This window comes from Protopterus annectens, chromosome 7.part1 (assembly GCF_019279795.1).
Source record: "Protopterus annectens isolate FY-2018-M chromosome 7.part1, PAN1.0, whole genome shotgun sequence".
NCBI lineage: Eukaryota > Metazoa > Chordata > Ceratodontiformes > Protopteridae > Protopterus > Protopterus annectens.
The window spans coordinates 428783872-428809580 of NC_056740.1; the positions used below are offsets into that span (position 1 = coordinate 428783872).

At 44.4% G+C, this 25709-nt stretch overlaps 1 protein-coding gene across 1 annotated transcript in view; it reads left to right on the top strand.

The window, feature by feature from the left end:
- The window catches only part of NISCH (nischarin), a 1490316-nt gene that overhangs the window by 392187 nt on the left and 1072420 nt on the right, over positions 1-25709 (top strand). Inside the window, exon 4 of the mRNA XM_044078886.1 lies at positions 4162-4210. Coding sequence (XP_043934821.1) covers positions 4162-4210 — 49 coding nt within the window. The remainder of the gene's footprint in view (positions 1-4161; positions 4211-25709) is intronic.

Below are 25709 nucleotides of genomic sequence, written 5' to 3' on the forward strand. Positions count from 1 at the left end.
TCCTTAGAGACATCTTGCAGGGCTGCTGTCACTGAGTCTGTTCTTAGAAGGCATGCTTGGCTTAAGGAGCAAACATTGCCAGATCATATTAAAACTAAATTACTGGATGCTCCCTTAAACCAAGACCGCTTGTTTGGCAACAAAGCAGAAGTAGTACTTAAAAAGATGGAGGAAAAAGCCTAAACCAAGACCGCTTGTTTGGCAACAAAGCAGAAGTAGTACAAAAAGATGGAGGAAAAAGCTAAATCTATGCAAACTGTTAAAGATTTCCTGCAAGTACAGCCTCCCAAATTTAGTAGGCATTGACCTTCTAAGGATTGGTCCTTTCCTGTCTCTTCCAGGCCTTCTCAGACCAAACCCAGGAACAGCAGATCACCTAGGCTACAGTCTGAGGGTACTCACAGGCCTAAGCAGTGGGGGGCTTCCATGTCCAAAGCTGGAAGTAGTAAGACACCCCCCATGGTAAACTGTCACAATGACTTAACCTTAAACCTTCCAAGCCCTGCTCAACTGAATGCTCCTTTAGGGGGAAAGATCACCCTGCATGCAAATAAACTGGGAACTCAGTACCCAAGACAAATGGGTTTAAAAAATAGTTTCCCAAGGATACAGATTCCACTTCCACACCTTACCAACACAAACGGTTGGCCAGACCTACCCCCAAATCATAGGGCAGAGGCTCATCAGCAGGTTCTCTCTCTTCTAAGTATCAGGGCTATTCAGCCTGTCCCAGCAGAGGAATGGGGACAAGGTTTTTACTCAAGACTTTTCCTGATACCCAGAAAAGACAACTCCTGCCGTCCTATCCTGGACCTCTCTATCCTAAACACCTTTTTGGTAATCCCAAAATTCAGAATGCTAACTCTTCATCAGCTGCTTCCCATGCTAGGCAAAAAGGCCTGGTTGGCAACATTGGACTTAAAAGAAGCTTACCTGCGCATCCCAATAAGGGAATCTTGCAGAAAATGCCTATACTTCAGAGCAGGCTACATGCAGCATCAGTTGTCTGCACTGTCCTTTGGCTTATGTACTGCGCCCAGGGTATTCACAAAGTGCCTAGCTCCAGTCATTGTGTTCTGCAGGCAAAGAAATATTCAAATATACTCATACCTGGATGATTGTCTAATTCAGGCAGAAAGCCAGGACATTCTATTAAATCATCTGGCATTTGTAAAGAAACTGCTAACCTCACTGGGGAGTACACCATAAACGAAAATAAATCTCACCTAGTACCTTGCCAACAAGTTGTATTCCTGGGAGCAAGCTTGAACAGAACTTCCCAGGTGGCCTACCTCATGCCAGAGAAACAAGTTTATTTGACAGCGTACTTCAAACTACTGGGCACAAAGACCCAGCTATCTGCAAGGAAAATACTGCAAGCCCTGGGGTTCATGGCCTCTTGCATCCTACTAATTCCATATGCAAGACTGCATATGAGAAACTACAATGGTATCTAAAAAGCCTATGGTGTCAACATTCTCAGGACCTGGAATCTATGATTCCTATCATTCCTTGTATAAAGACAGTGTTCCTTTGGTGGTAAGATGCCTGCTACCACAACAAGGGACTGCCTTTCACTCTACCTCCTGTCGCCCAAACCCTAACAACAGACGCTTCAGACTGTGCATGGGCGGCTCACTTGGCAGGGCAGTGCATTCAGGGCAAATGGAACCCTAGTGAAATGCACCTGCATATCAATCAAAAAGAAATGTTAGCTGTACAGAATTCTCTGACAGCCTTCAAGGACCACATTCTTCCAGGCCAATTATTGGTAAAGACAGACAACACCACTGTTATGTAGTACATAAACAAGCAGGGGAGAACCCACTCATACCCTCTCTGCAGTCTAGCCATAACTCTGTGGAACACAGCCTTGAGCTACCAAGTGCACTTAAAAGCTCAATTCCTGCCAGGCAAGCTAAATTCACTGGCAGACGACCTAAGCAGGAATCTCATGGACCCACACGAATAGAAACTGGAACCAAATATATTCAACATCTTGAGAAACAATGGGGGAGCCCAGAGATAGACCTGTTTACCTCCCCTCAAAACTGCCAATTGGGCAAATTCTGCACAAGGACTCTCCACAGACAAGCTTGGAAAGCGGATGCCCTGTCCTTCACTTGGGAAAGCCTCTCAGTTTATGCCTTCCCCCTGCTTCTCCTCTCGAAAGTTGTACTAAAGATCAAACAGGGCAAGCCAAGGACAGTACTCATTGCACCAGACTGGCCACGTCAACACTGGTACCCGCTTTTGTGCAGTATGTCAGTGCTAGAACCATGGCACCTGCCTCAGACCCTTCCCTGTTGTCCCAGCAGGAGGGCCAGATTCTGCACCCCCAGTTTCAAACCTTTAACCTTGCAGCCTGGCTAATTACCTGAGTTCTCCAATACCATCCCTCAGTAAGCAAGTGCTGGATGTCATTCTGGAGTCAAGGAGGCCTAGTACTAGAAAATCCTATTCTGAAAGGTGGAAGAGGTACTGTTCCTGGAGCCAGACTCAGGGGATGGGCACAGCTGTGCCCAGCTTACCACATATTCTTCAATACTTAACAGAGATGCTTCACAAGGGCCTTTCCTTCTCTTCTATTAAAATTCATGCCTCAGCCATTTCAGCAGATTGTAATACTGAGCCATCCCTCTTCTCTCACCCCCTGCTGAAACAATTCCTCAGAGGGGCCAAGAATTTGACCACCCAGGAGAGCCCCCTACTCCAGCCTGGGACCTTAACTTTGTATTGGAAAAGCTCATTCTACCTCATTTTGACCCAGCTGCAACTGCAGAGTTGAAATTCCTTTTTTGGGAAACAGCCTTCTTTCTAGCCATCACTTCAGCAAGAAGAGTGTCTGAATTACAGGCCCTCATGGCAGTGGAGCGCTTCATCATCTTCCATGCAGACAGGGTGTCCCTCAGCACCAATCCTTCCTTTATGCCCAAGATGGTATCCAGTGTGGCCCTTAATCAGTCCATTCATTTTCCAGCCTTCTTTTCTAATCCACAGAACAAAGGAGAATGACTACTGCACTCTTTTGACGTGCACAGACAAATTAGATTTTATTTGGACAGGACTAAGCCTCTCAGGAAAACTGAACAGCTGCTAGTTGCCTTTGCTGCAGGGGCAGAGGGGAAGGCCATTTCAAAGGAAACTATTTCTAAATGCATACGCCACTGCATTCATTTCTGCTGTAAGCACCGTGGAAAACCGACCCCACAGGGGATAAGATCACATTCCACCAGGTCTTCATCTACTTCAACAGTCTTTCTTAGAGGTATTCCTACCAGGAATATCATAGAAGCTGTTAACTGGAGTTCTGTACATACCTTCACTAAGCATTACCACTTGCCAGTTTTTTCTAAATCTAGAGCTAGTTTTGCCACTGCAGTCTTGCAGGGCCTAATAGCTGGTCCTAATGCTCTCTAATTGCTTCCTCCCTTCCTTAGCTTTGGGAATCTATCCAAATGTAATGACTGCAACAGTGAAACACGAAGAACATAGTACAGTTGTGTACACTTACCATGAATGTAGATGTTCGAATGTATTCACTGTTGCAGTCCTGGTTACCCACCCTCCAGCCCCCCTGACTTCTATTGGCTGTACCTCTTTTCTTGTTTACTGTATTTAAGCTTTCTGGTGTATTTGCTTTTTGTTGGTGTAACCTTGTATATAATTGCTTCCCATTATGGGGGCACCTGACATCTGGGGCAAGAAAAACTGATGTAATGGTGTTGGTTGCATGCTCTATACTTCTGACTACCTGACTTCATGGAAGAGGTGGCAGCAACCAACGCAGGACCCAATATTTTGATAATCAGGCCGGCTGAGGGCAACCTGCAAGCAGATAACCCAAATGTAATGACTGCAACAGTGAATACACTTGAACATCTACATTTATGGTAAGTGTACACAACTGTACTTCATTTACACTGACTTGCATGAGAGCAGTATTTAGAATGCCTTTAGGAGGACTGAGATAAGACACTGTGCCAATTCAGTGAAGATGGGAGGAATTTAATAATGGGCGATTACATACCACAGTGATGATATCTGATCCCTCTGTGGTTTGTTAGGATTTAAGTAAATAAAGTTACTTTTATCTTTTCCATATCTAAGCACATTTTGACATGGCACGTTGTAATATATATTTTTTCTGTGTTTTAACAGGAGATCAATGGTATCACCGCTACACTGGCTGAGGAACTGTTTCATAAAGGTAATTATTGCTAGTATCTGCTTGGTCATTGCTTAGGCTATAGTCATAGTGGGTGTAAAGCAGTTCGAGAACGTTACGTGTCTGTTCTTTCTCTTGTGTACACCATTATGCATGCATGTGTTCCCTTGTCCTTATGTATACTCACCCTCCCCCCCTGGTGTATCCTTCCATTCTTGCTATTTTTATATTTTTATTGACTAATGTGAGTGTGGGTTCTGTGTTTGTATTTACTAGTGTGAAGTATCTGTATGGTGGTGGTCCTCTACTTACTCTGGTTAATCACCTATCATAGTTTGCTCACTTGCATCTGCTCACGTCATGGATGCTTCTCTCTGTTTTGTATAGTCATGATGTCCTATTCTGAGCAGTATTCATCACAGTAGGGAATTGCTGCTTGCAGCACTACAGTCTGGTCAGTATACCAAAATCTTAGTCCAGGAAGGGTACGTGACATCGGTTACCAGGGCCATAAACTAACGTTTAGGTATAAAGGTGACGTCTGCACGGATCCTCATCAGAATTTTTCTGCAGCAGTAATCATCAGACTCCCATTTGCCAGTACAACTTCTGCATCGTGTTTCTTCAGATGACAACATTCCAGATCATTAAAGACCAGACAACCGTTTTTCACCATTACAGATAAGTGCCCAGTGGGGTTTTCTTACTTTTTTTGCTTACTGTTTAGACTTGCATGTCAGCTAGGAAAGGGAAGTGTGCTTGTGGGAGTCAGATTCCTCACAAGGACACACATAAGTGTGTTTTTTTTTTATCTAGGGGAGGCCCACCATACATCATGTTCAATCTGTAAGTCGTTCATCTCCAAGACCCTACATAGCTCATTAGCAGCTTTGAATCTTTATCTTGAGAACCAAAGACTCAGATGCTTGGCGTTAGGCATGGAGGGAGGAGTAGGCCTTTCTGATGAGCTGCCTTGGAAGAAGGCAAAAAAAGTTAGGCTTGAATCCCAGGCTGCACCTCAGGCATCCGAACAGGCTCTAGAAGCTATTGAAGACCTGGAGTCCATTCAGACGACTGTTACCAAAGCAGGCCCGGGAACCTTAATGGAAGCTGGGGTGCAGGATACCGAAGGTACGTCTGCTGAGGTAATTCAGCCATCAGAGTCTGATGGCAGAGGGGAACCACGGCTCGCATTCTCTGAAGCCCCTGCTCCTCCTATTCATGCTAGGCTGACGTCCGCTTCTCTTCTGACTGCTGCTACAACCCCTTTGAAAAGGAAACAGAAATCCAAGCACTCTGAACCACCACAGATGCCTGGCTGGGAGTCCAAGTCTGTTTAAGTCCTTTCAGGCATTACAATCACAGTAACTTCCCCCCTACTCTCACTCCTCAACCAGTGCATGTGTCTGTGGAAGAATACTCGTCTTCTGAGGAGTCCTCCTATGAAACACAAATTGAATCATAGGTTCATAGGTAGGTACTAGGCTATCAGCCCAAGGGCCTATGTAAGCCTAGCCAACAAGGTTCCCTGGCTTATGGCACCCAAGAAAGTTATTTTCCTGTGCCACTGTCGAGCAGAGACACAGAAGTGATCCCCGGGGTGTATTTCCTATTTCCTATCCACTCATCAAGATTTTTCTTGAAGAGTGCTAATGAAGAACTTTGCTTGACATAGATGGGGTAGCCTGTTCCAGAGTATGGGAAGTCTCTGGGACTGGAATCTATCCCTCCAGCATGTCCTGTTTATTGTGGTGACAAGGTTTAGGTCCCTTTGGGTTTGACATAGCTTTATATGTTAGGCAGAGATCACCCTGGAGTAGGCGATATGCTACAGAGTAAAGCTGAAGTTTTTTGAGACGGTCAGTGTAGGGCATTTGTTTGAGGCCAGTAATCCTCTTTGTGAGGTACTTCTGTGGCCTTTCCAGCTGCTGCAGATGTCTTGTGAGGTACATTCCAAAAGGGGTGTTGTACTCTATAATGGGTCTAATGAGTGTCAAGTAGAGAGGAACAATGATCTCTTTTATCCTGGATGAGAACCCTTTTATGATGAGGTGTGCCACGTAGAAGGACTTCCTGACTACTGTGGCGATGTGACTATCAAAGGAGAGACTACTGTCCACTTGGGTCCCAAGGACTCTTATCACACATTCGGTGGTAAGTCGATTGCTGCCTGTGTGGTAGTTCATGGGTACAGAGTTTTTACCAAAAGGGGATGACACTGCACTTTTTGGCATTGAGCTTGAGGCCATGGCTCTGACACCAGGCATCGGTCTCAGTTGGTGCAGACCTGCTCCCATATCCAAAACACTCCCGGATATGAAGGGATGATCCACCATGGCTGATGACTGACACCAAAAACTCAAATTCTGGCAGCCTATCCTGTGTTGGGGTTGTCTTCCCCCTGTGTTGGAATTGTCTGCCACAAAGTTCTGTGCCTTCTGTCTTGCATTGAGCATCACATTGGTAATGCTACATTGCTTCTGTGGTAAGGAGCTATTATGGTTACCCAGAACATTCAAATCCTGCACTAGTCCCTGCCGAATCTGGTCTTGGTATTGCCTATCTTCAGCATTTTTGCTCAGCAGGCACATACCATGTGTGTGGAGGTTCTCAGTAGTTCAGTCTCATGGCTAGTGAACTTTTCTTGAAGGTGCCTCCCTTGGATAGCCATGGTAGTACCTGTACAATAAAGAATAAAATATATTACTCGGCAGATGTATACACTACTCTGACATGTGCATGACTATGGACATGGCCTCCCTCCTTATGGGTCTCAGCAGTTACAGTTTCTGCTGTGCACAGCTTCCCCATACTGTGTGGTATGTAATCCTTGCATTATCCTGTGTTCACAGCTTGCTCCCCTCCCACACAGGCAGACATTAATATGAAATGCAAATGAGATGGGGCCCCATTTACACATGCATTTTTAGTAGCAGTTTGATTACTGAGTAGATAGGCTGGTCAAAAGACCCTTTTCAGCTATGACCTAATTTCCAGAGGAGCACCATGAAACAAATAAAAGAATTAAGAGTAGCAGATATAAAATTCAGATAGAATGTTAGAAGACGCAATAAGATGTGCCTCACTTTCTGTGCAACAGCCATTACAGTGTTTGTAGTTCTGGAGGAGGTATTTTACCAGGCAGGACTCTTTCTTTCTTTCATTCTGTAATATTCATTGTCCACAGAGCTTTTACTTAAATTTCCTATATAGCTTAGTCATACAGCTATAAAAAGTGTTGTGCAAGACAGTGATAGCGCTTTTAACCATGCTATAACAGCAAGCTGTCAACACAGAGACTGTACAGATGAGGCTTTAAAAATATATGCATACACTTCTCTATCCATTCCTCTTCAAGAGGACATTCAGTAAAATGATAGCATGAGAATGGAAAAACTTGATATGGTGAAGTTCGGTAATATAGGATTCTAGGCCTGACCATGTATTGTACTGGATTTTAGATGCATATTTCTGCAAAATATGATGCAATCATACCACAATGAGTTCTCTACGCACATATTTGAGGCATTCATTTTGTAAAGAGCTAGCATTTCCCCGTGTTGCTCACATAATCTAATCAATGTTGTCTAAACCTCATCTCTGATTACTTAAGATTATTTTATATGAAGGCAAACAAAGTGTTTAAACAGAACTCTGTTAACATGCACATGCCACTGATGAGCAAGCTGATGTACATGGCTGATAACATCAAAAAGGCTGGCTCTGTATTAGCACTTGCAGTTCTCTTTAATATGCTGAAACCTTGCAGTGCTCTGGGTTTGCATTTCAAAAAATATTCTTTACATAATAATTTCTTTCACAATAAAGATAGGAAAGCTAATGTACTTTTTTAAAACAGGCTCATAGTTGTGTATTGTGATTCAAAAATTACTGGGAGATTCATTTTTTCCAACTACATTTTTTGTCTCCATAGTCAGAGAACAGACCTTTAAGGAGAAATGTGTTAAAAAAAAAAAAAAAAACGTTCACAAGAACATTAGGGGAGATCTGAGCACAGTGACATACACAGACTAAAATAGTTAAAACAGCCTCTTGTCGAAAGTTTATGCATTTTTTTACACGTATTTCTGAAGTTTAACAGGATATTTCCAAGGTGGACCTCCTAAAAGTCTATGTTGGGATTTGAAGAAAAAAAAAACATTCTGAGCAATTCATTTAGCCATCTGTTTCTTCCAAGATTTTCTTCAAATCAACATCATGACCTACTGAAGCTTAACCCCAAGGATTTCATTACTCCAGAAGAGGAGGACTCTATTTCTCCTGAATCCCCAGGAGAAGAATTCAGCTTTGGGGATACTATCTCCCTCATGAGGGAACATTTTAAGTGGCAGGCCTCTGAGGTTTCAGAATCCAAGAAAAGGTACTTTGACCTTTTGCAGATGGAACACCCGTCTCCCTCAGCTGTGCCTCCCTTACTGCCTGCTTTTCAGGATGCCTACCTAGCTGCTTCACAGTCTCCTGACTCCCAACCTCCAGCAGCTAAATGACCTGATTTTACAGGGTCTCGGAAGACACACAGTTTCTTTGTAAGAACCCTCTTGCAGACCCAGCTGTGATAGCTGTTTCTGCAGATAAAACATCCAGACAACTACCCTTTACTGCTCTTTAACCATTATGCCATCCTCTCACCAGTTGGGTAAAGTGTTTACCTTGCAGACGCAAGGTGCAGAGTTTGATTCTCACATGGGATAATTGGCTAGGCTTAAAATGGCCTACAAGGGCAGTTAGCTTAGTACTGATCTATGAACCTATGAATCTATGATAAAGACAGTAAATTTATGGACAGGACAGGTAAAAAGGTATATTCCTCCTCCACTCTGACCTTGAACTACAAACCCACATGGCAAGGTATGTACTTGACACCATTTCAAAAGCATCTACCCTTCTGTCTGAGGTTCAGGATTCCCCTATCAGAGCAAAACTAAATTCACTTCTCTCCACAGCATCCCAAGTGACCAGGCACTCGATTAGTTGCAGCTATGATGCTGTGGAAGCTGCATCCAAAGCTGCTGCTTTTGAATCAGTGCTTCAACGTTACTCCTGGATATGGCTACAGCCTCTCCCCATGGATGTTCAAACTAAAATTCTGGATGCACCCTTAGACAATAAGGCCCTTTTCGGACAAGCTACTGTTGAGCTTCTCAAATCCCTCTAAGAGAAGGGTAAAGAGTTACAGAACCTCAAACAACTTCTGGTGTCCCCTATTCCTAGATATCCTAGGAACTATCTTCAGAAACCCTCCTTTGTAAGAAGGAAATCCTTTCATTCAGCACCGCAATCAAAGGGATGTAGACAGCCGAGAAAGACTTCTACTCCCAGATTTCCCCTCCACATCCTCTATCACTCCCCTTTGGAGCCATCCTGACTAATCCAGGCCTCCTCCACTGTGACCCACCCCTTCTGCATCCAGCAACCCGTTATCCCTTTGACTCACCCTCTCCCTTCCCTACTGGTGGACATTAACAACAGAACAATGGGTCCTCTCCATCATCCAGAGAGGATATTACATGACTTGGTGGATGCTCCCACCTTTCCAAGGGATTCCTCAACCACCACAGAAAACAAATCCACCTGTTCCCACTCATCATTCATCAACTTCTAAATCAAGCCACCATAGAACTGGTGCCCACCCCTCAAAGGAACACAGGTCTTTATTCCAGAATGTTCCTGGTACCAAGGAAAGAAGGTCCTTGGAGACCTATCCTGGATCTATCCTTTCTCAACCTCTTCCTCCACGTACCCAGTTTCAAAATGATCACCTTACCTCTTCTATTACCTCTAATCCCCTCCCAGGCATTCATGGTAGCTCTAGATCTCAAGGATGCCTACCTCCACATCCCCATTCATCCGGATTACAGGAAATTCCTCAGATGTCCAGTAGGCTCCTGTCATTTTCAATTCTCTGCATTGACTTTTGGTCTTTCAACTGCTCCAAGAGTGTTTACAAAGTGTCTAGCCCCCTTCATCGCCCATTGCAGGACTCAGGGTATACAAATATACCCATACCTAGATGACCTACTCATCCTGCATCAAGACCACCAACTCCTACTCCATCTACAGCAGGTGCTGAATGCCGTCTCTTCAGGGGTTCACGGTAAACATACACAAATCTCACCTGATTCCCTCACATGACATGATTTTCCTGGGGGTGCAGATTCTGCACAGACTGCATGAAGGCCTTTATCCCAGACCAAAGGGTTCAGGCACGCTTGTCTCTACTTCAGTCACATTACCCAAACCACCCTGACAGCTCGGGAATTCTGGATCGCAAACCAGACACACACTATCAAAGTGGGTGATTCCACATCAACCAGTAGGCCTGTTACTGGCGGGGTATCAAAGGGTTCAGTGATGGGCCCCCTACTGTTTGGTATATACTTCTCAGAAGTTCAGGTCAAAACTGAAGGGTTGTGGCTGACCAAGTTTGCAGACACCTGCAAACTAGGTGCAGTCATTGAATCCCCAAATGATGTAGGTATATTCCAGGAGGGACTTGCACAGACCACCGACTGGTATATTAGTCGTGGTCTCAAACTGAATGCAAAGAATTACATCCTCATTCCCTTCTGCACAAATAATGTCCCTTCACACCATCAAATCAGTAACAATACCCAAAGTATCCATGAAGTGATAAAGGGCCTGGGATCACAGGTTGACCGCAACAATAACTTCAACCAACAAGTGTCTACTATTGCAAAGATAGCTTTCCACGTGGCTCACTTGATTAGTACAGTCATCACCTTGAGAGTAGAGAGGTTATAACCCCCATGTACTCTGCACTTTTCCAGCCCATAATTGAGTATAACTCCGTATTCCGCATGTACCGTACTAAGCACCTGCAGCAATTAGAGACCTCAGAGGTTTCTAACGAAGAAAATCAAGGGCCCCCGCATGCGCCTTATATGAACCGACTAAAGTCCCTGTCATTATACTCCGTGTCATATAAATGTCTTGGGGGAGACTTATGCCTGGCCTACAGAGCAACCCAAACGTAATGAACTTACTGCATATCCATAAATCAAATGGGTTTTGCCGCCCTCCTACTTTGGACACAATAGAAGAGTCTTCATGGGTTCTGTTCAAGCAGCTGTATTTTATACAAACACATCACTATAGAAGTTTACTGAGTTTAAGAAACGAACTGCTGAAATCGTATATGCTTACTGTCTGGCTACACGCTCAAAATGGCACTAGGAATGGCTTGTGCTTGACATTTATACATGCACATTATGTCTTTGACATGCTTCTTAAAGACACAACACGTGCACTCTGATCTACAGGGGTGTAGGGCTACCCGTTCCAGGGAATTAAGTATGACCTGTGACTTAAATAGGACTTGCTGGAGGGACTGATTTATCTCCCAGCAACTGCCACATCTGTGGAACAGGCTACCAATCCATGTGAAACAGAGCACCTCTATGACACTGTTTAAGAGGAATCTAGATGAGTGAATGGGACACCTTAAATTCTTACTAGGGATAGCGCCCACAACCCTCCTGAACATAGGCAGTCATAACTAAAGGCAATCTTGGGTATTGACTAGTACTTCTACAGTATTACATTGGGTTGAAACGGATAGTTTTAAAATTACCTCCAGGTCGATGGCCTGGTAATCTCCTGACCCCTTTTCCACTTTGAATTATAACCACTTGCCTGTGTTGTGTTTGATCCTTTACTGTGTTGCTCTAAAGTATCCCTTCAAGTCTGGTAATCCTGAACCACCTTGTTCTGTTGGGAGGATCAACTTATTCTAATTCTTGCCCTCCTTCCCTCACAGATAAACTCCTTCAACTCTGTTATTCATTGTCCACAAGTTTCCTCTGGTTGATAAAAAGTATGCCTGACCTAATAAATAAAACTAAAGGGATTAAAAACATTTTCACTGCTTCTATCTTACTATCCCTATCCATAAACGAGCTTCCAGTTTCTCAGTGTGTGTGTGTGTGTTATTGTTTGCTTAGTCTCTTCTTGCATATCCTTAGCTGCCATAACAGAATACTTATTAATCCATACTCCTAAATACTTCATCCTATCATTGAGGTGCTACAGGAGACAACAGAATACTTATTAATCCATACTCCTAAATACTTCATCCTATCATTGAGGTGCTACAGGAGACCACAGAAAATCCCTTAGGTCTTCTTGTTCATCACTGGAAAATATGAAGGTCTCTCCGAACACCATTATATTGGACAACTTCAGCCACTCAAACATAGACTGGGAGCATTACTCTAGCTCCAACACCCTAGCCCAAAGGTTCCTAGAATTTATAAACTCAAATGCTATGGAACAACTTGTTACCACTCCCACAAGAGGGGAAAACATACTGGACCTGATCATCACCAACAAGGGGACTCTAAGCTCCGGACTAGAAGTGCATCCCTCACTGGTAAGATCAGATCATAAACTAATTTCACTGGATATTCACATCCCGACCCCACCCCCTGCCCAGAAAACCACAGTGAAAAACTTCTCTAAAGCAAATTTCACACTTCTCAAAACCGAGGTGGAATCCTTCAAAGCCCCCGAGCCTGTGGAAAATACGGCCCAGACCGCAGAATCCTTTATAAACGCATTCTATGAACACCTTCAGGAATGCATGGATCATGCAATCCCAAATAAAACCAAGACCCAATCCTCCAAAGGCAGGCGTCCTGTCTGGTGGACCCCAGCCATAAACAAACTATACAATAGAAGGAGGAAGCTACTACATGATAGAGCAAAATCCCAAAAAGGGAAGGCATCTCTGACCAGTATTAGCAAAAAACTACGGGCACTCATAAAATCATCTAAGGCCAGCTTCGAGAGAAAAATTGCACAGGGACACTAAGGATAATCACAAGGCTTTCTTTAGTTATGTTAGGAACCTGGGTGGGAATTCCCAGATATGCTCAGAATTAGTCCAAAATGACAAAAATACATCAACCCACAGACATTGCCAACATCCTAGCTGACAGGTTCAGCAACCCCCACCAAAAGGGCAAATAATCTATCCCAGCAGAGTGTTGCCCCCCTGACATCTCAGATGCTCAGGTAAGAGCCGCCCTCTCCAAAGCAAAAAACACAGCATCAATGGGACCAGATGGTGTCCCGGGCTGCGTCCTACATGAACTCCAAGAAGAGCTAAAAGCGAACATAAAACTACTGTTCAATCTCAGCCTTACTACAGGATATGTATCCAAAGAGTGGCGTACAGCAACAGTGGTCCCTCTCCACAAAGGTGGTGCCTCAACGGATCCTGGAAACTATCGCCCCATAAGCCTGACTAGCTTGGTCTGCAAAGCTATGGGAAGGATCATCATGGACCTCATAAATAAAGATATTGGGGACCTGCAGACACTGGATCCCACCCAGTTTGGCTTTGTTAAGGGCAGATCCTGCCTCTTAAACCTGGTCAATTTCTTTGAAACAGTCACTAAGGCCATTGACGAGGGGAAGGTGGTCCACACAGCTTACCTGGACCTCGCAAAAGCCTTCGATACAATACCCCACTCGGGCATTATAGATAAGCTCACCAGCTTAAATATAAACCCCTCTGTCACTAGATGGGTTGCAGACTGGCTCAAGGACAGAACCCACATGGTTAGAATTGCTGGAGCCATGTTAGACTCCAAACCAGTTACAAGTGGCATCCCACAAGGCTCAGTCCTGGGACCTCTCTTGTTCGGTATATATTTCTTGGAGGTACAGGCCAACATGGAAGCACTGTGGCTGACCAAGTTCGCAGATGACTGCAAACTGGGCGCCATAATCGACTCTCCAGCCAACACAAGCATCCTCCAAAAGGGCCTCATAGAAACAGACAACTAGTGCCAGAGCCATGGCCTCAAGCTAAACGCCAAAAAGTGTATAGTCATCCCCTTTGTCAAAAACAAAGTGCCCACAAATTACCACATAGGTGGTAATCCATTAAGTACAGAAGAAGTAAATAGGGACCTGGGGACCCACGTTGATAGTAATCTCTCATTTGACAACCACGTGGCCAAAGTGGTTAGAAAAACATTTTATATAGCCCACCTAATCATGAAGGGATTCACATCTAGATCAGGGGAGGTCATCGTGCCTCTTTACTCATCCCTCATCAGGCCCATAATTGAGTACAATGCCCCTTTTGGGATGTACCTTACCAGACACCTGCAGCAACTGGAAAGACCCCAAAAGTACCTCACCAAGAGTATTAAAGGGCTCAAACAGATGCCATATGCTGCCCGGTTAAAGAAACTCCAGCTCTACTCAGTGGCACACCACCTGCTCAGAGGCGATCTGTGCCTGACGTATAAAGCCATGTCCAACCCGGAATTAATGGACATGCTGCTCCTCAGAAAATCCAAATCCCATCGAGCTACGCGCTCGAGAGACTTGAACCTCAGCACTGAAATAAATAGGACATGTTGGAGGGACAGATTCATAACCCAGAGCCTCCCTTCACTCTGGAATAAAATCCCAGTCCAGGTTAGGCAGAGTTCCTCATTGACTCTCCAAGGGGAATCTTGATGAGTGGATGGGAGATCATAGGTTTACCCCGGGTATCACTTCTGTGTCACTGTTACACAGAGGCACAGTATACTAACCTTGAAAAAGGGCATATCAAAATTAATTTAAAATGGGTGGCGAAAGCCAAACACTCAGGCTAGGCTTATAAATGCCCTAGGGCAGATAGCCTAGTATGAATCTATGAACCTATAGTTCATAGGTTCATAGTTTAGTACTAAGCTAACTGCCCTTGCGAGCCATTTTAAGCCTAGCCAATTATCCCTTGTAAGACTCAAACACTGCATCTTGTGTTTGCAAGGCAAACACCTTAGCCATTAATCCACCATTCCGTCCCCTGTTTTATCCTTCTGGTTGTCTGCAGTCCCCAGGGTTTTCACAGAGTGCCTTGCTCCAGCTATTGCCTTTTATAGAACTTGAAAGAATTCAGATATTTCCATACCCGGATGACCTTCTCAGCAAGGCCACCGCCTATGAAACTTGCTAAGCTGTTTCAGCTTCACAATCTTTCTTCTGCAGAGGCTGGGTTTCACCCTCATTTTGCAGAAGTCTGCTTTAATTCCCCCAGGATCTCTTTTTTTACTGGATTGCAGAGTGTGCATCCAACATATCCTAGCTTTTCTCCCACAAGATAGTTCAGACTCTCTCCATGTTTTTTCAGTCTCTTCTTCCCCTTCAGACTTAGGAATGGACTCCATTCCTACGTCAGGGTATGATTAAAGTTCATAAAATTAGTGTTTCACTCTTCGTTAGCCAAAATGGCTCTTTGCAGCACCTGCAATGTGCACACAGTTGACTCCTCCTGCAATTCATACTGAGTTTCATATATCAGTAGCATTTCTAAAAATTACTTAAATTCTTTTAGACCTGTTGTTCCTGCTATTGCTGGAACTGTCTGGATATCTTCCACATTGCTCTTGTTCCTGCCTGCAAATCTTGGTATTTTATGACTCTCTCTCTCTCTCTGTGTTTGTAAGACACTTCAATCACTTGTTGTAGCAATTGCAATAATCAAAGCTACTTTTGTCTTTTTATGGACTACTATACCTAGTTTTCTCGCATCTCTTTTTTGAACTGTTTGTAATGGGTGATTCCATGTCATGTAAACATCATTTTGTATAATGCATTGCCGCTCGTGTTTCCAATGCTTCTCAGCCACTTCAGTATTGTAATGTTTACACAATTCCCAATGCAACAATCTTGCCACATTATTATGCATTTCGGTATACAGTCCTACTGCCATTAGTGTATCACACCCTGCAGCAAGGTGTGCAGCTGTTTCCATTTCATTTTTACAAAACCTACATTTGTCTGTTTCTCCCACGAATTCAGTGTCCTGGGCCACCATTATTAACTTTTCATCTTTTGGTTTCAGTTCAACAGTCCTTAACCATTCCTGTGTCGAATCCTGATCGACATGAGGTTGTTTCTAGGTATCGCTGTACTTACCACAATATTTATGCCTTTTCCACATTTCCTCTCTTCTCATCTGATCATTCTCTTTGTATTCTTTGTTTTGTTTTTGGCACATTCAGTTGCTATGTGATTTTTGTCTACTTATTGATTTACATTCCTACTAGATACCAAAATGCTTCTGCCAAACTAAGCAGCAAAGTTATCGTAGACTTCTTCTCATGTTTTAAAAACTTTCACTATGTTTGGATCTGGTGATGTCAGCAGATATGTATGTAATCCTGTGATTGCAGATCTGTAAATGTAATCAGTTTTGAGGAGTCCCTTAGCTCCTTCAGAACGAGAAATATGTAATCTTGGTATACACAGATTTTTATAAATCATTTGATGAGCATTAAGTATTTTTCTTTTCCTGCCCAACTGATCCACTACCTTTTGGGGCAAGTCAGTCACCACAAAACTGTAAGTTAGAACAGGAAGAGCAAATTGGTTTATAGTTTGGACTTTATTCCTAGATACCAGTGAAGTTTTCAGTATTTGTTTTAGTCTTCTGAAGTACTCCTTACTGGGTTTTTTATTCGCATGTGCTTGTTTTTCTTACTGATTCATCAGTTCCCAAATTTATGTTTACCTTTATCTGGATATCTTCTAAGTTTTTCTGCCTGTGCCGATAATTTTAGTTTATTGTTCTTTGCAGTAGTGTATGGTAGATCCTGGTCTGTCTTGAAACTACATGGCTTTTAACCACGTCTGTTTTCTGATGATCTGCTCCCTCTTCCATATTCTTCTAACAGTGATACTTGTCTAAATTGCTTTATAGTTTTCTCTATTCAACGCTTCCATGACAGCATTTTATTTCTTCCGTTCCTTTCTGGTGTTGCTCTATATTTTTGTGGTAAGACTTTATTTGTTAATTTAGCTGGACTAAGATATATCGTATTTATTTCTGTTATGTCACAAAAATTTCTCTTAATAGTTCTAATTATTATGTTAATTTATTCTACCAAGCTTGTAATATTTTGGTCTTATTTACTTTCTGTAATCTATTTCTTTTATCGATTTTAATATGGCTATCCATCTCTATTAAATCAAACAGCTTTTCCCTTAGATAATTTTCTTCTAGATTCAGAGCACCTTCTTTGCTCTCCATTTTCACTGGGTATCCTACAGAATGTTCCAGAACATCTTCCCATGGCATGTCTTCTATAGATGCACCTTGCTTCATCTGCTACTCTTTCATATGGGAGCTCATTGGCCCATGACCCAGCAACGGTGAATGTGGCAAAGCTGCCACTGATGTCCTTCAAGAATGCAACTGCAGTCATAACATATGGGTTGTCCTGCCTCAGGCAGCCCTCGGTCGGCCGAATTCCAAAGTCTGGGTCCGACGTCGGCTGATGTCGCATTTCTCTCCGACGTCAGAGCAGCTGGAGTACATAAGCATCAGCCGACGCCATTTTCTTCAGTCTTTCTTGCCGCACGGTGCCCGAAGCAGAAGCAGTTCGCAAGTGCCGGTCGGTCAGCTCCTGTATTCTTCGATTCCGAAGTCATCAAAAAAGCTAAGTACCCCGTTGGGGACCTTTTCTTGCCTCAGCCGATGTCAGAAATTACTGAAAAAGTTAACAATTGTCTTTCTTGTGGTAAACAAATACCTCATAAGGATTTCCACTCTTACTGTCTACCTTGCCTTGGCCCAGACACGACGTCTCGGCCTGTGTAGCCTGTGCTCGCTTCAACATGCGCACTCTCAGGCGCCGGGCGGAGTTCGCTGAAGTTTTTTTCGGTGAAAAATTTGCCTATACAATGCCGTCGGTGCTTCCGACATCACAAACTCCCAAGAAACGAAAAGACCGGGACCGACATCCTCGGCCCGCGTCTACCACCGACTCCACGCCAAAACATACCGCGAATGCTTCGGTTCCTCCTGAGACTGTTATTCCACCGCTCCGAACCGAAGACACCGCATTACTGACTACTCCGATTCCGGATATCACTCCGACGCCAGTTATTGATTTTCCTCCGGATACCGAAACCGAGGAAATGCCCGAGACCATTGCTGTAGATAAGGTCACTCCTGCACGTGGAGCTGCCAGGCCTCCTATGGCCATGTCTATTAAGGCCTACACTAGGGCTAAGGCAGCCAGCAAGACCAAGCATCTTTCTGCTAAAGCCTTGCCTCAGCCTACTCCAAAGACACAAATTATGACTATGGCTGCTGACTTAATTTCTATGATTAGAGGTTCACAGGCCCATCCTGAGAGAGGATCCCAGCCTCCTTCTGATAAAAGGCCCTGGGTTGAACCCTCTGACCCTATTCCTTCAGATGAAGATTCTGAGGACTCTGTCCACTCTGATGGCCAGGAAGAGCTCTTCCAGACCTATGAGGACTCGGATGCAGAGGATTCCATCCCCTGCCTCCTCCCTCCTGAGGATATTTCTTTTGGGGAAGTTCTGCATACCATGAGGGAACATTTCAAGTGGCAAGGCCAGGAATATTCTGATTCCAGAAAGCGCCTTCGAACTTTCCTTAAAAAGCCCCAGCACAGGCCCTTGGCTATCCCTCCTGTGCTTGATGTTTTGGATGATTTATATTCTGACTCTAGTGTTACCCCTGACTCACTTCCTCCTGCCCCAGCCAAGCCAGACAGGTATTACAGGGTCCCAGAAACACACTCCCATTTATTCAGGGCCCATACTGCTGATTTGGAAACTATTTTGCAGGGACCTAAAGGTGTTTCAGCTTCCACCTCTAAAAATCCTTTGCCTTCCAACAGGGAAGCTAGGTCATTAGAGAGATGGGGTAAAAAGGTTTACACATCCACTACCTTATCTACGAGAGCTTTGAATTGCCTTTTTCATATGTTACAATATCAGGATTTCCTGTTGGAAGATTTACAGAAAACATTGGCCTCTCCTGATCCTTTAGACAGGAAGTCTTTGCAGGAAGCTGTACATAACTCTCAGCAAGTAAGCAATCACTTCCTGCAGTGTGGATATGATGCACTGGAAGCTTCATGTAGGGCAGCTATGACAGGGGCAGTCATTCGTAGACATGCATGGTTAAAAGATCAACCTTTACCAGATCATGTAAAGGCAAAACTTCTGGATGCACCTCTGGAAAAGAACAAGCTTTTTGGTGCTAATGCTAAGGATGTGTTAAAGTCCATCGAGGAAAAAGCAAAATCAGTTCAGACGGTGAAAGATTTCCTCCAGGTTCAACTCCCCAGATTCAGTAGGAATTGGCCTTCAAAAAACTGGTCCTTTCCTAATCCTGAAAAATTTCAAAGGGGTAAAAACAGACGTGGCCGAGGAAGAGGACAATACAGAGGTCCTTACAGGGGCGACAATGGCAGCCAACAAACCAAAGAAAGTGATACAGGGGTTTCACCTGCCCCACAGCCACAATCTCAATGACCTTCCTCTACTTCCGCCTACCAGGGAACAAATAGAAGCTCCCTTGGGCAGGAAATTATCTCTGTTTGCAGACAATTGGCACAGACTGACAAAGGACAAATGGATTTTGGACATTATAGACCGAGGTTACAGGTTCCATTTTCATACCTTACCAAGAAAACAAGGCATGCCAAACCTACCACAAAACCAGTGGGCAGAGGCTATCAAGCAAATCTCTGCTGACTCGGATGAAAGCAATAGAAAGAGTTCCACAACAAGAACAAGGCCAGGGGTTTTACTCAAGACTGTTCCTTGTTCCAAGAAAAGAATCTCAATGGAGACCAATACTGGATTTGTCCGCATTAAACACCTTTCTCATAGTACCAAAGTTCAAAATGCTGACTCTACAGCAACTCCTTCCCATGCTGGGCAAGGGGTCTTGGCTGATTACTCTGGACCTCAAGGAGGCATACCTGCATGTCCCTATCAGACACAGCTGCAGAAGATACCTCAGATTTCTTGCAGGGCCAGAGCATTATCAATTCTCAGCATTGCCATTTGGCTTATCTATCTGCCCAGAGTATTCACAAAATGCCTGGCTTCAGTAATTGCTCATTGCAGGCTCCAGGGGATCCAAATTTACCCGTACCTGAACGACTGCCTCATACAAGCGGAAGACAAATTGATGTTGACAAAAAACTTGGACTATGTCATACGATTACTTCAAGCTCTGGGATACACAGTCAACTTCCAAAAGTCAAGACTTCAGCCATCCCAGCAAATTATCTTCTTAGGAGCCAAATTAGACACAGCCTCTCAAATGGCTTACCTAACAGAAGACAAGCAAGAGAAGTTAACTCATTATTTCAAAGGTTTGGCAAAACTTACCCAGATGACTGCAAGGAGATTCCTACAGGCCCTGGGTTATATGGCATCCTGCATTCACCTGGTTCCATTAGCAAGACTGCACATGAGAAAGCTTCAATGGTACCTAAAAAGCCTATGGTCTCAACACAGCAACAACTTAGAGACAACCATACCGCTCATTCCATGCCTACAAAAGGAATTCCTATGGTGGGCCTCTGTAAGCTGGTAAACACAGGTATGTCATTCAAAACCACGAAAAAGATAAACAGACCATGACCACAGACTCCTCAGACCTTGGATGGGGGGGGCACACATGGAAGGCAGGTTTATACAAGGACAATGGTCTCCAAAGGAAACACATCTGCATATAAACCAAAAGGAAATGCTGGCAGTAATGCATGCCATCGAGGCCTTTCAACACCAACTTCAGCAAGGCCATTTACTGATACGGACAGACAACACCACTGTGATGTGGTATATAAATGCAAGCAAGGGGCACCCATTCTTACCCTCTTTGCAGACTGACAATGCATCTTTGGGAAAAATCACTGAGCCTAAACATTCAGTGCTTTTACAATCCCAGTTTGTTCCAGGCAAAGACAATGCCTTGCTGGCGGACAGCCTAAGCAGGAATTTCACAGATCCACACGAGTGGAGGTTACATCCGAAGATCTTCACACAGCCTACTACATGGGACAGGCCAGAAGTAGACCTATTTGCCTCTCACCTCAACCATCATCTACCAAAATTCTGCTCAAGGCCATACCATCCCCAAGCTTGGAAAGTAGATGCTCTCTCATTCAACTGAACCTCCTAAAAATCTATGCATTCCCACCTCTGCCATTGATGACCTCAGTATTACTAAAGATCAAAAGCAGAGAGACCCAGGGATCCTAATAGCTCCGGACTGGCCAAGACAACACTGGTATCCACTACTACGGAGCATATGTCACACCAAGAAGTGGGCCCTTCCCCAATGGCCTCTACTTTTGACTCCAACACAACTTCAAACAGTGCATCCAAACCTTCAGACACTGTAGCTAACAGCCTGGGAGATCCCATGAATAACCTCAACCTATCTCTCCAAGGAAGTTCAGCGGATACTAACAGAGGCTCAGGACCATCCACCAGAAAGGTTGACTTAGCAAACTGGAAGAGATTCAGCATTTGGAATACAAGCAAGGGACATGATGCATCATTATTGAACATCCCACTCATCCTGGAATATTTGGCAGATATGCTAAAGAATGGTCTCTCATATTCTTCCATAAAGATACATGCATCAGCTATTTCAGCTAGATATAACACTGATCCACCTGTCTTTTCACATCCTTTGCTAAGGCAATTCCTCAGGGGAATCAAGAACATTAAGCCACCAAGAAAGGCCCCAGTGCCAGCCTGGGACCTCAATTTTGTCCTAGAAAAACTGACTCTACCTCCATTTGAGCCAGCAGCTACAGTTGACTTGCAATTTCTCTCATGGAAGACAGCTTTCCTGTTGGCAATTACCTCAGCAAGAAGGGTTTCGGAACTACAGGCCCTAATGGCAATACCACCGTTCATAATTTTCCACAAAGACAGGGTTTCATTAAGGACCAACCCTACTTTCATGCCAAAGGTGGTATCTAGAGTTTCTTTAAATCAAGCTATTCATCTGCCTGCTTTCTTCCCCAATCCCGAGAGTAAGATGGGAAAGACTGTTACATACCTTGGACATTCACAGACAACTTCGATACTACCTGGACAGAACCAAGACCAGTAGAAAGTCTGACCAACTTTTTGTAGCTTACGCCCCTGCAGTCCAAGGAAAAGCAATTTCAAAACAGACTATTTCAAAATGGATTGGACATTGCATCAGATTCTGTTATTCCTTTCATGGAAAGACTGTTCTAGCCAATGTCAGACCACATTCCACCAGAGCTACAGCCACCTCTACAGCATTCTTAAGAGGGGTGCCTACAAAGGACATTCTAGGAGCTCCATGCATACATTCTCCAAACACTATAATCTCCCTCTATACTCCAGATCCAGAGCAGGCTTTGCTTAGGAAGGCGCAGTCCCTGCAGGGTTTGATTGCCACACCATCTTTTTCCTAGAACATTCCTCCTCCCTCAGCTAAGCTATGGTATTCTACCCATATGTTATGACTGCAGTTGCATTCTTGAAGGACATGGTACAGTTTTGTACCTACCATAAATGTAGATGTCCGATAGATATGCAACTGCAGTCGGATTTTCCCTCCCTCCATACCCCTCTATGCCTAGGGTCCACTCCTATCCCTGTTTTTCTTAGCTGGGGATATCTGTTATGGTGTATGTGTTTATTGCTCATTTATTTGTCTGGAATCCTGTTTTTGTCTTCCAATTTGATTTCAGCCTTCCTTAGAGGGCACCTGGCATCTGGGGCAAGAAACACTGAAGAAAATGGCGTCGGCTGATGCTTATGTACTCCAGCCGCTCTGACGCCGGAGGAGAAATGCGACATCATGACGTGGACCCAGACTTTGGAATCCGGCTGACCGAGGGCTGCCTGAGGCAGGACAACCCATATGTTATGACTGCAGTTGCATATCTATCGGACATCTACATTTATGGTAGGTACAAAACTGTACTTTTCCAGCTCCTTCCCTTACTGTATTGCCTAATAAGCAGGATGCAAAATGATACACGATGCACCAAAGAATTTATTTAAGCAGGCTTTACCAAAACAGAAAACTAAGTAAACTCTATTTAACTAGGAACTATCCTCAGAAACCCTCCTTGAGAAGGAAACTTTCATTCAGCACCGCAATCAAAGGGATGTAGACAGCCGAGAAAGACTTCTACTCCCAGATTTCCTCCACATCCTCTATCACTCCCTTTGGAGCCATCCTGACCAGTCCAGGCCTCCTCCACTGTGACCCACCCCTTCTGCATCCAGCAACCCGTTATCCCTTGACTCACCCTCTCCCTTCCCTACTGGTGGACAACAACAGAACAATGGGTCCTCCATCATCCAGAGAGGATATTACATGACTTGGTGGATGCTCCCACCTTCCAAGGATTCCTCAACCACCACAGAAAACAAATCCACCTGTTCCCACTCATCATTCATCAACTTCTAAATCAAACCATAGAACTGGTGCCCACCCCTCAAAGGAACACAGGTTTTTATTCCAGAATGTTCCTGGTACCAAGGAAAGAAGGTCCTTGGAGACCTGTCCTGGATCTATCCTTTCTCAACCTCTTCCTCCACGTACCCAATTTCACAGTGATCACCTTACATCTTCTATTACCTCTAATCCCCTACCAGGCATTCATGGTAGCTCTAGATCTCAAGGATGCCTACCTCCACATCCCCATTCATCCGGATTACAGGAAATTCCTCAGATGTCCAGTAGGCTCCTGTCATTTTCAATTCTCTGCATTGACGTTTGGTCTTTCAACTGCACCAAGAGTGTTTACAAAGTGTCTAGCCCCCTTCATCGCCCATTGCAGGACTCAGGGTATACAAATATACCCATACCTAGATGACCTACTCATCCTGCATCAAGACCACCAACTCCTACTCCATCTACAGCAGGTGCTGAATGCCCTCTCTCTTCAGGGGTTCACAGTAAACATACAAAAATCTCACCTGATTCCCTCACATGACATGATTTTCCTGGGGGTGCAGATTCTGCACAGACTGCATGAAGGCCTTTATCCCAGACCAAAGGGTTCAGGCACTCTTGTCTCTACTTCAGTCACATTACCCAAACCACCCTGACAGCTCGGGAATTCCTGAGACTGTTAGGTCACATGGCATCCCTTTTACCCTGATGCCTTTGGCAAGACTCCACATGTGCAAAATTCAGTGGATGTTAAAAAAAAAAAAAAAAAAAAAATACCTATGGTCCAAACATTCACAACCCTTGGACTCCCCACTTACACTTCTCCTGTGCCTAAAAAAGGAGATCCACTGGTGGAGATCTGCAATGCAGACCAACCCAACCCAGGACCCACCTTCAGATCCCAGCACCACTAAAACACTATCCACAGATGCTTCAGATCTGGGCTGGGGTGCAGTGTTACAAACAAATCAACAACACCTCTCAGTATAAGGAAAATGGTCTACTCTAAGGGTAAAAGACCACAGCAACATCAAGGAAATGAGAACCCTGCTGTTAGCCATTCTAACATTCAAGCCCTCTATCCTGCCAGGAACCCTAAAAGTAATTGCAGACAGTATGACTGTCCTGTGGTACATAAACAAGCAGGGGGACACCAGGTCCTACACACTATGCAGCCTGGCCATCCAGATTTGGAATCTAGCCGCTTCCTTCAGGGTCCACTTATTAGCCATGTATATCCCCTCAGAACAGAATGTTATGGCAGACACACTCAGCAGAACCTCAGCCCCCTTTCACGAATGGATGCTTCAGAGAGAGGTTTTCCTACACTTGATACACAGGTGGGGTATTCCACAAGCAGACCTATTTGCCTCCCCAGTCAACAGGCTGATGCCCAACTTCTGCACAAGGAGCCAACATCCACAAGCTTGGAAAGTGGACGCCTTGTCCTTTTCATGGGGGGGATGTACCTGTATGCCTCCCCCCTCATTCTATTCTAAAAAGTCCTCCTAAAAATTCAGAAAGACAAACCAAAAATCCTACTGGTGACCCCCTTTTGGCCAAGACAGCATTGGTTTCCCCTCATATTTTCTGTAGCCAAGGGCAATCACCACAGGTTACCCCACCATCTAGAACTACTCACACAGAACAAGGGGTTCCTGCTGCACCCACAGGTAAACAACCTAAACTTGACCTTATGGGTGATCGAATTCTGATCCCTTACAGACACCTTTATTCAGAGGATGTACTCAAATGTTCTGCAGGAGGCCAGAAAACCTAGCACTAGGAGAAACTGTGTAGCTAAATGGCTCAAATTCTCCAGTTGGTGTCATAGGAACAACCAGGAACCCCCCCCTCACTGTCTCCATTCCAAGGATCCTATCCTACTTGTGTGAGCTACTCCAAACAAGACTAATATATTCCTCAGTCAAAGTCCATTTGTTTGCCATTTCTGCCTGTCTACCCTTTTCACCATCCCTGGCATCCAGACTGGAAGTCAAACTCTTTCTAAGGGGATTCCTCCATATCAACCCCCCACGGAAACCCATCCCTCCACCGTGGGACCAAAACTTTGTATTAGAAAAGCTAACCTTGCCCCCCTTTGAACCAGCACATTCTGTTTCCTTGAAGCTTTGCACATTGAAAACAGTCCTGCTAGTTGCCCTCACCTCCACCAGGAGGGTTTCAGAGATCCAAGCCCTGATGGCCACAACCCCTACCTTGTTTTCCACAAGGACAGAGTTGTCCTCAGGACTAACCTGTCAT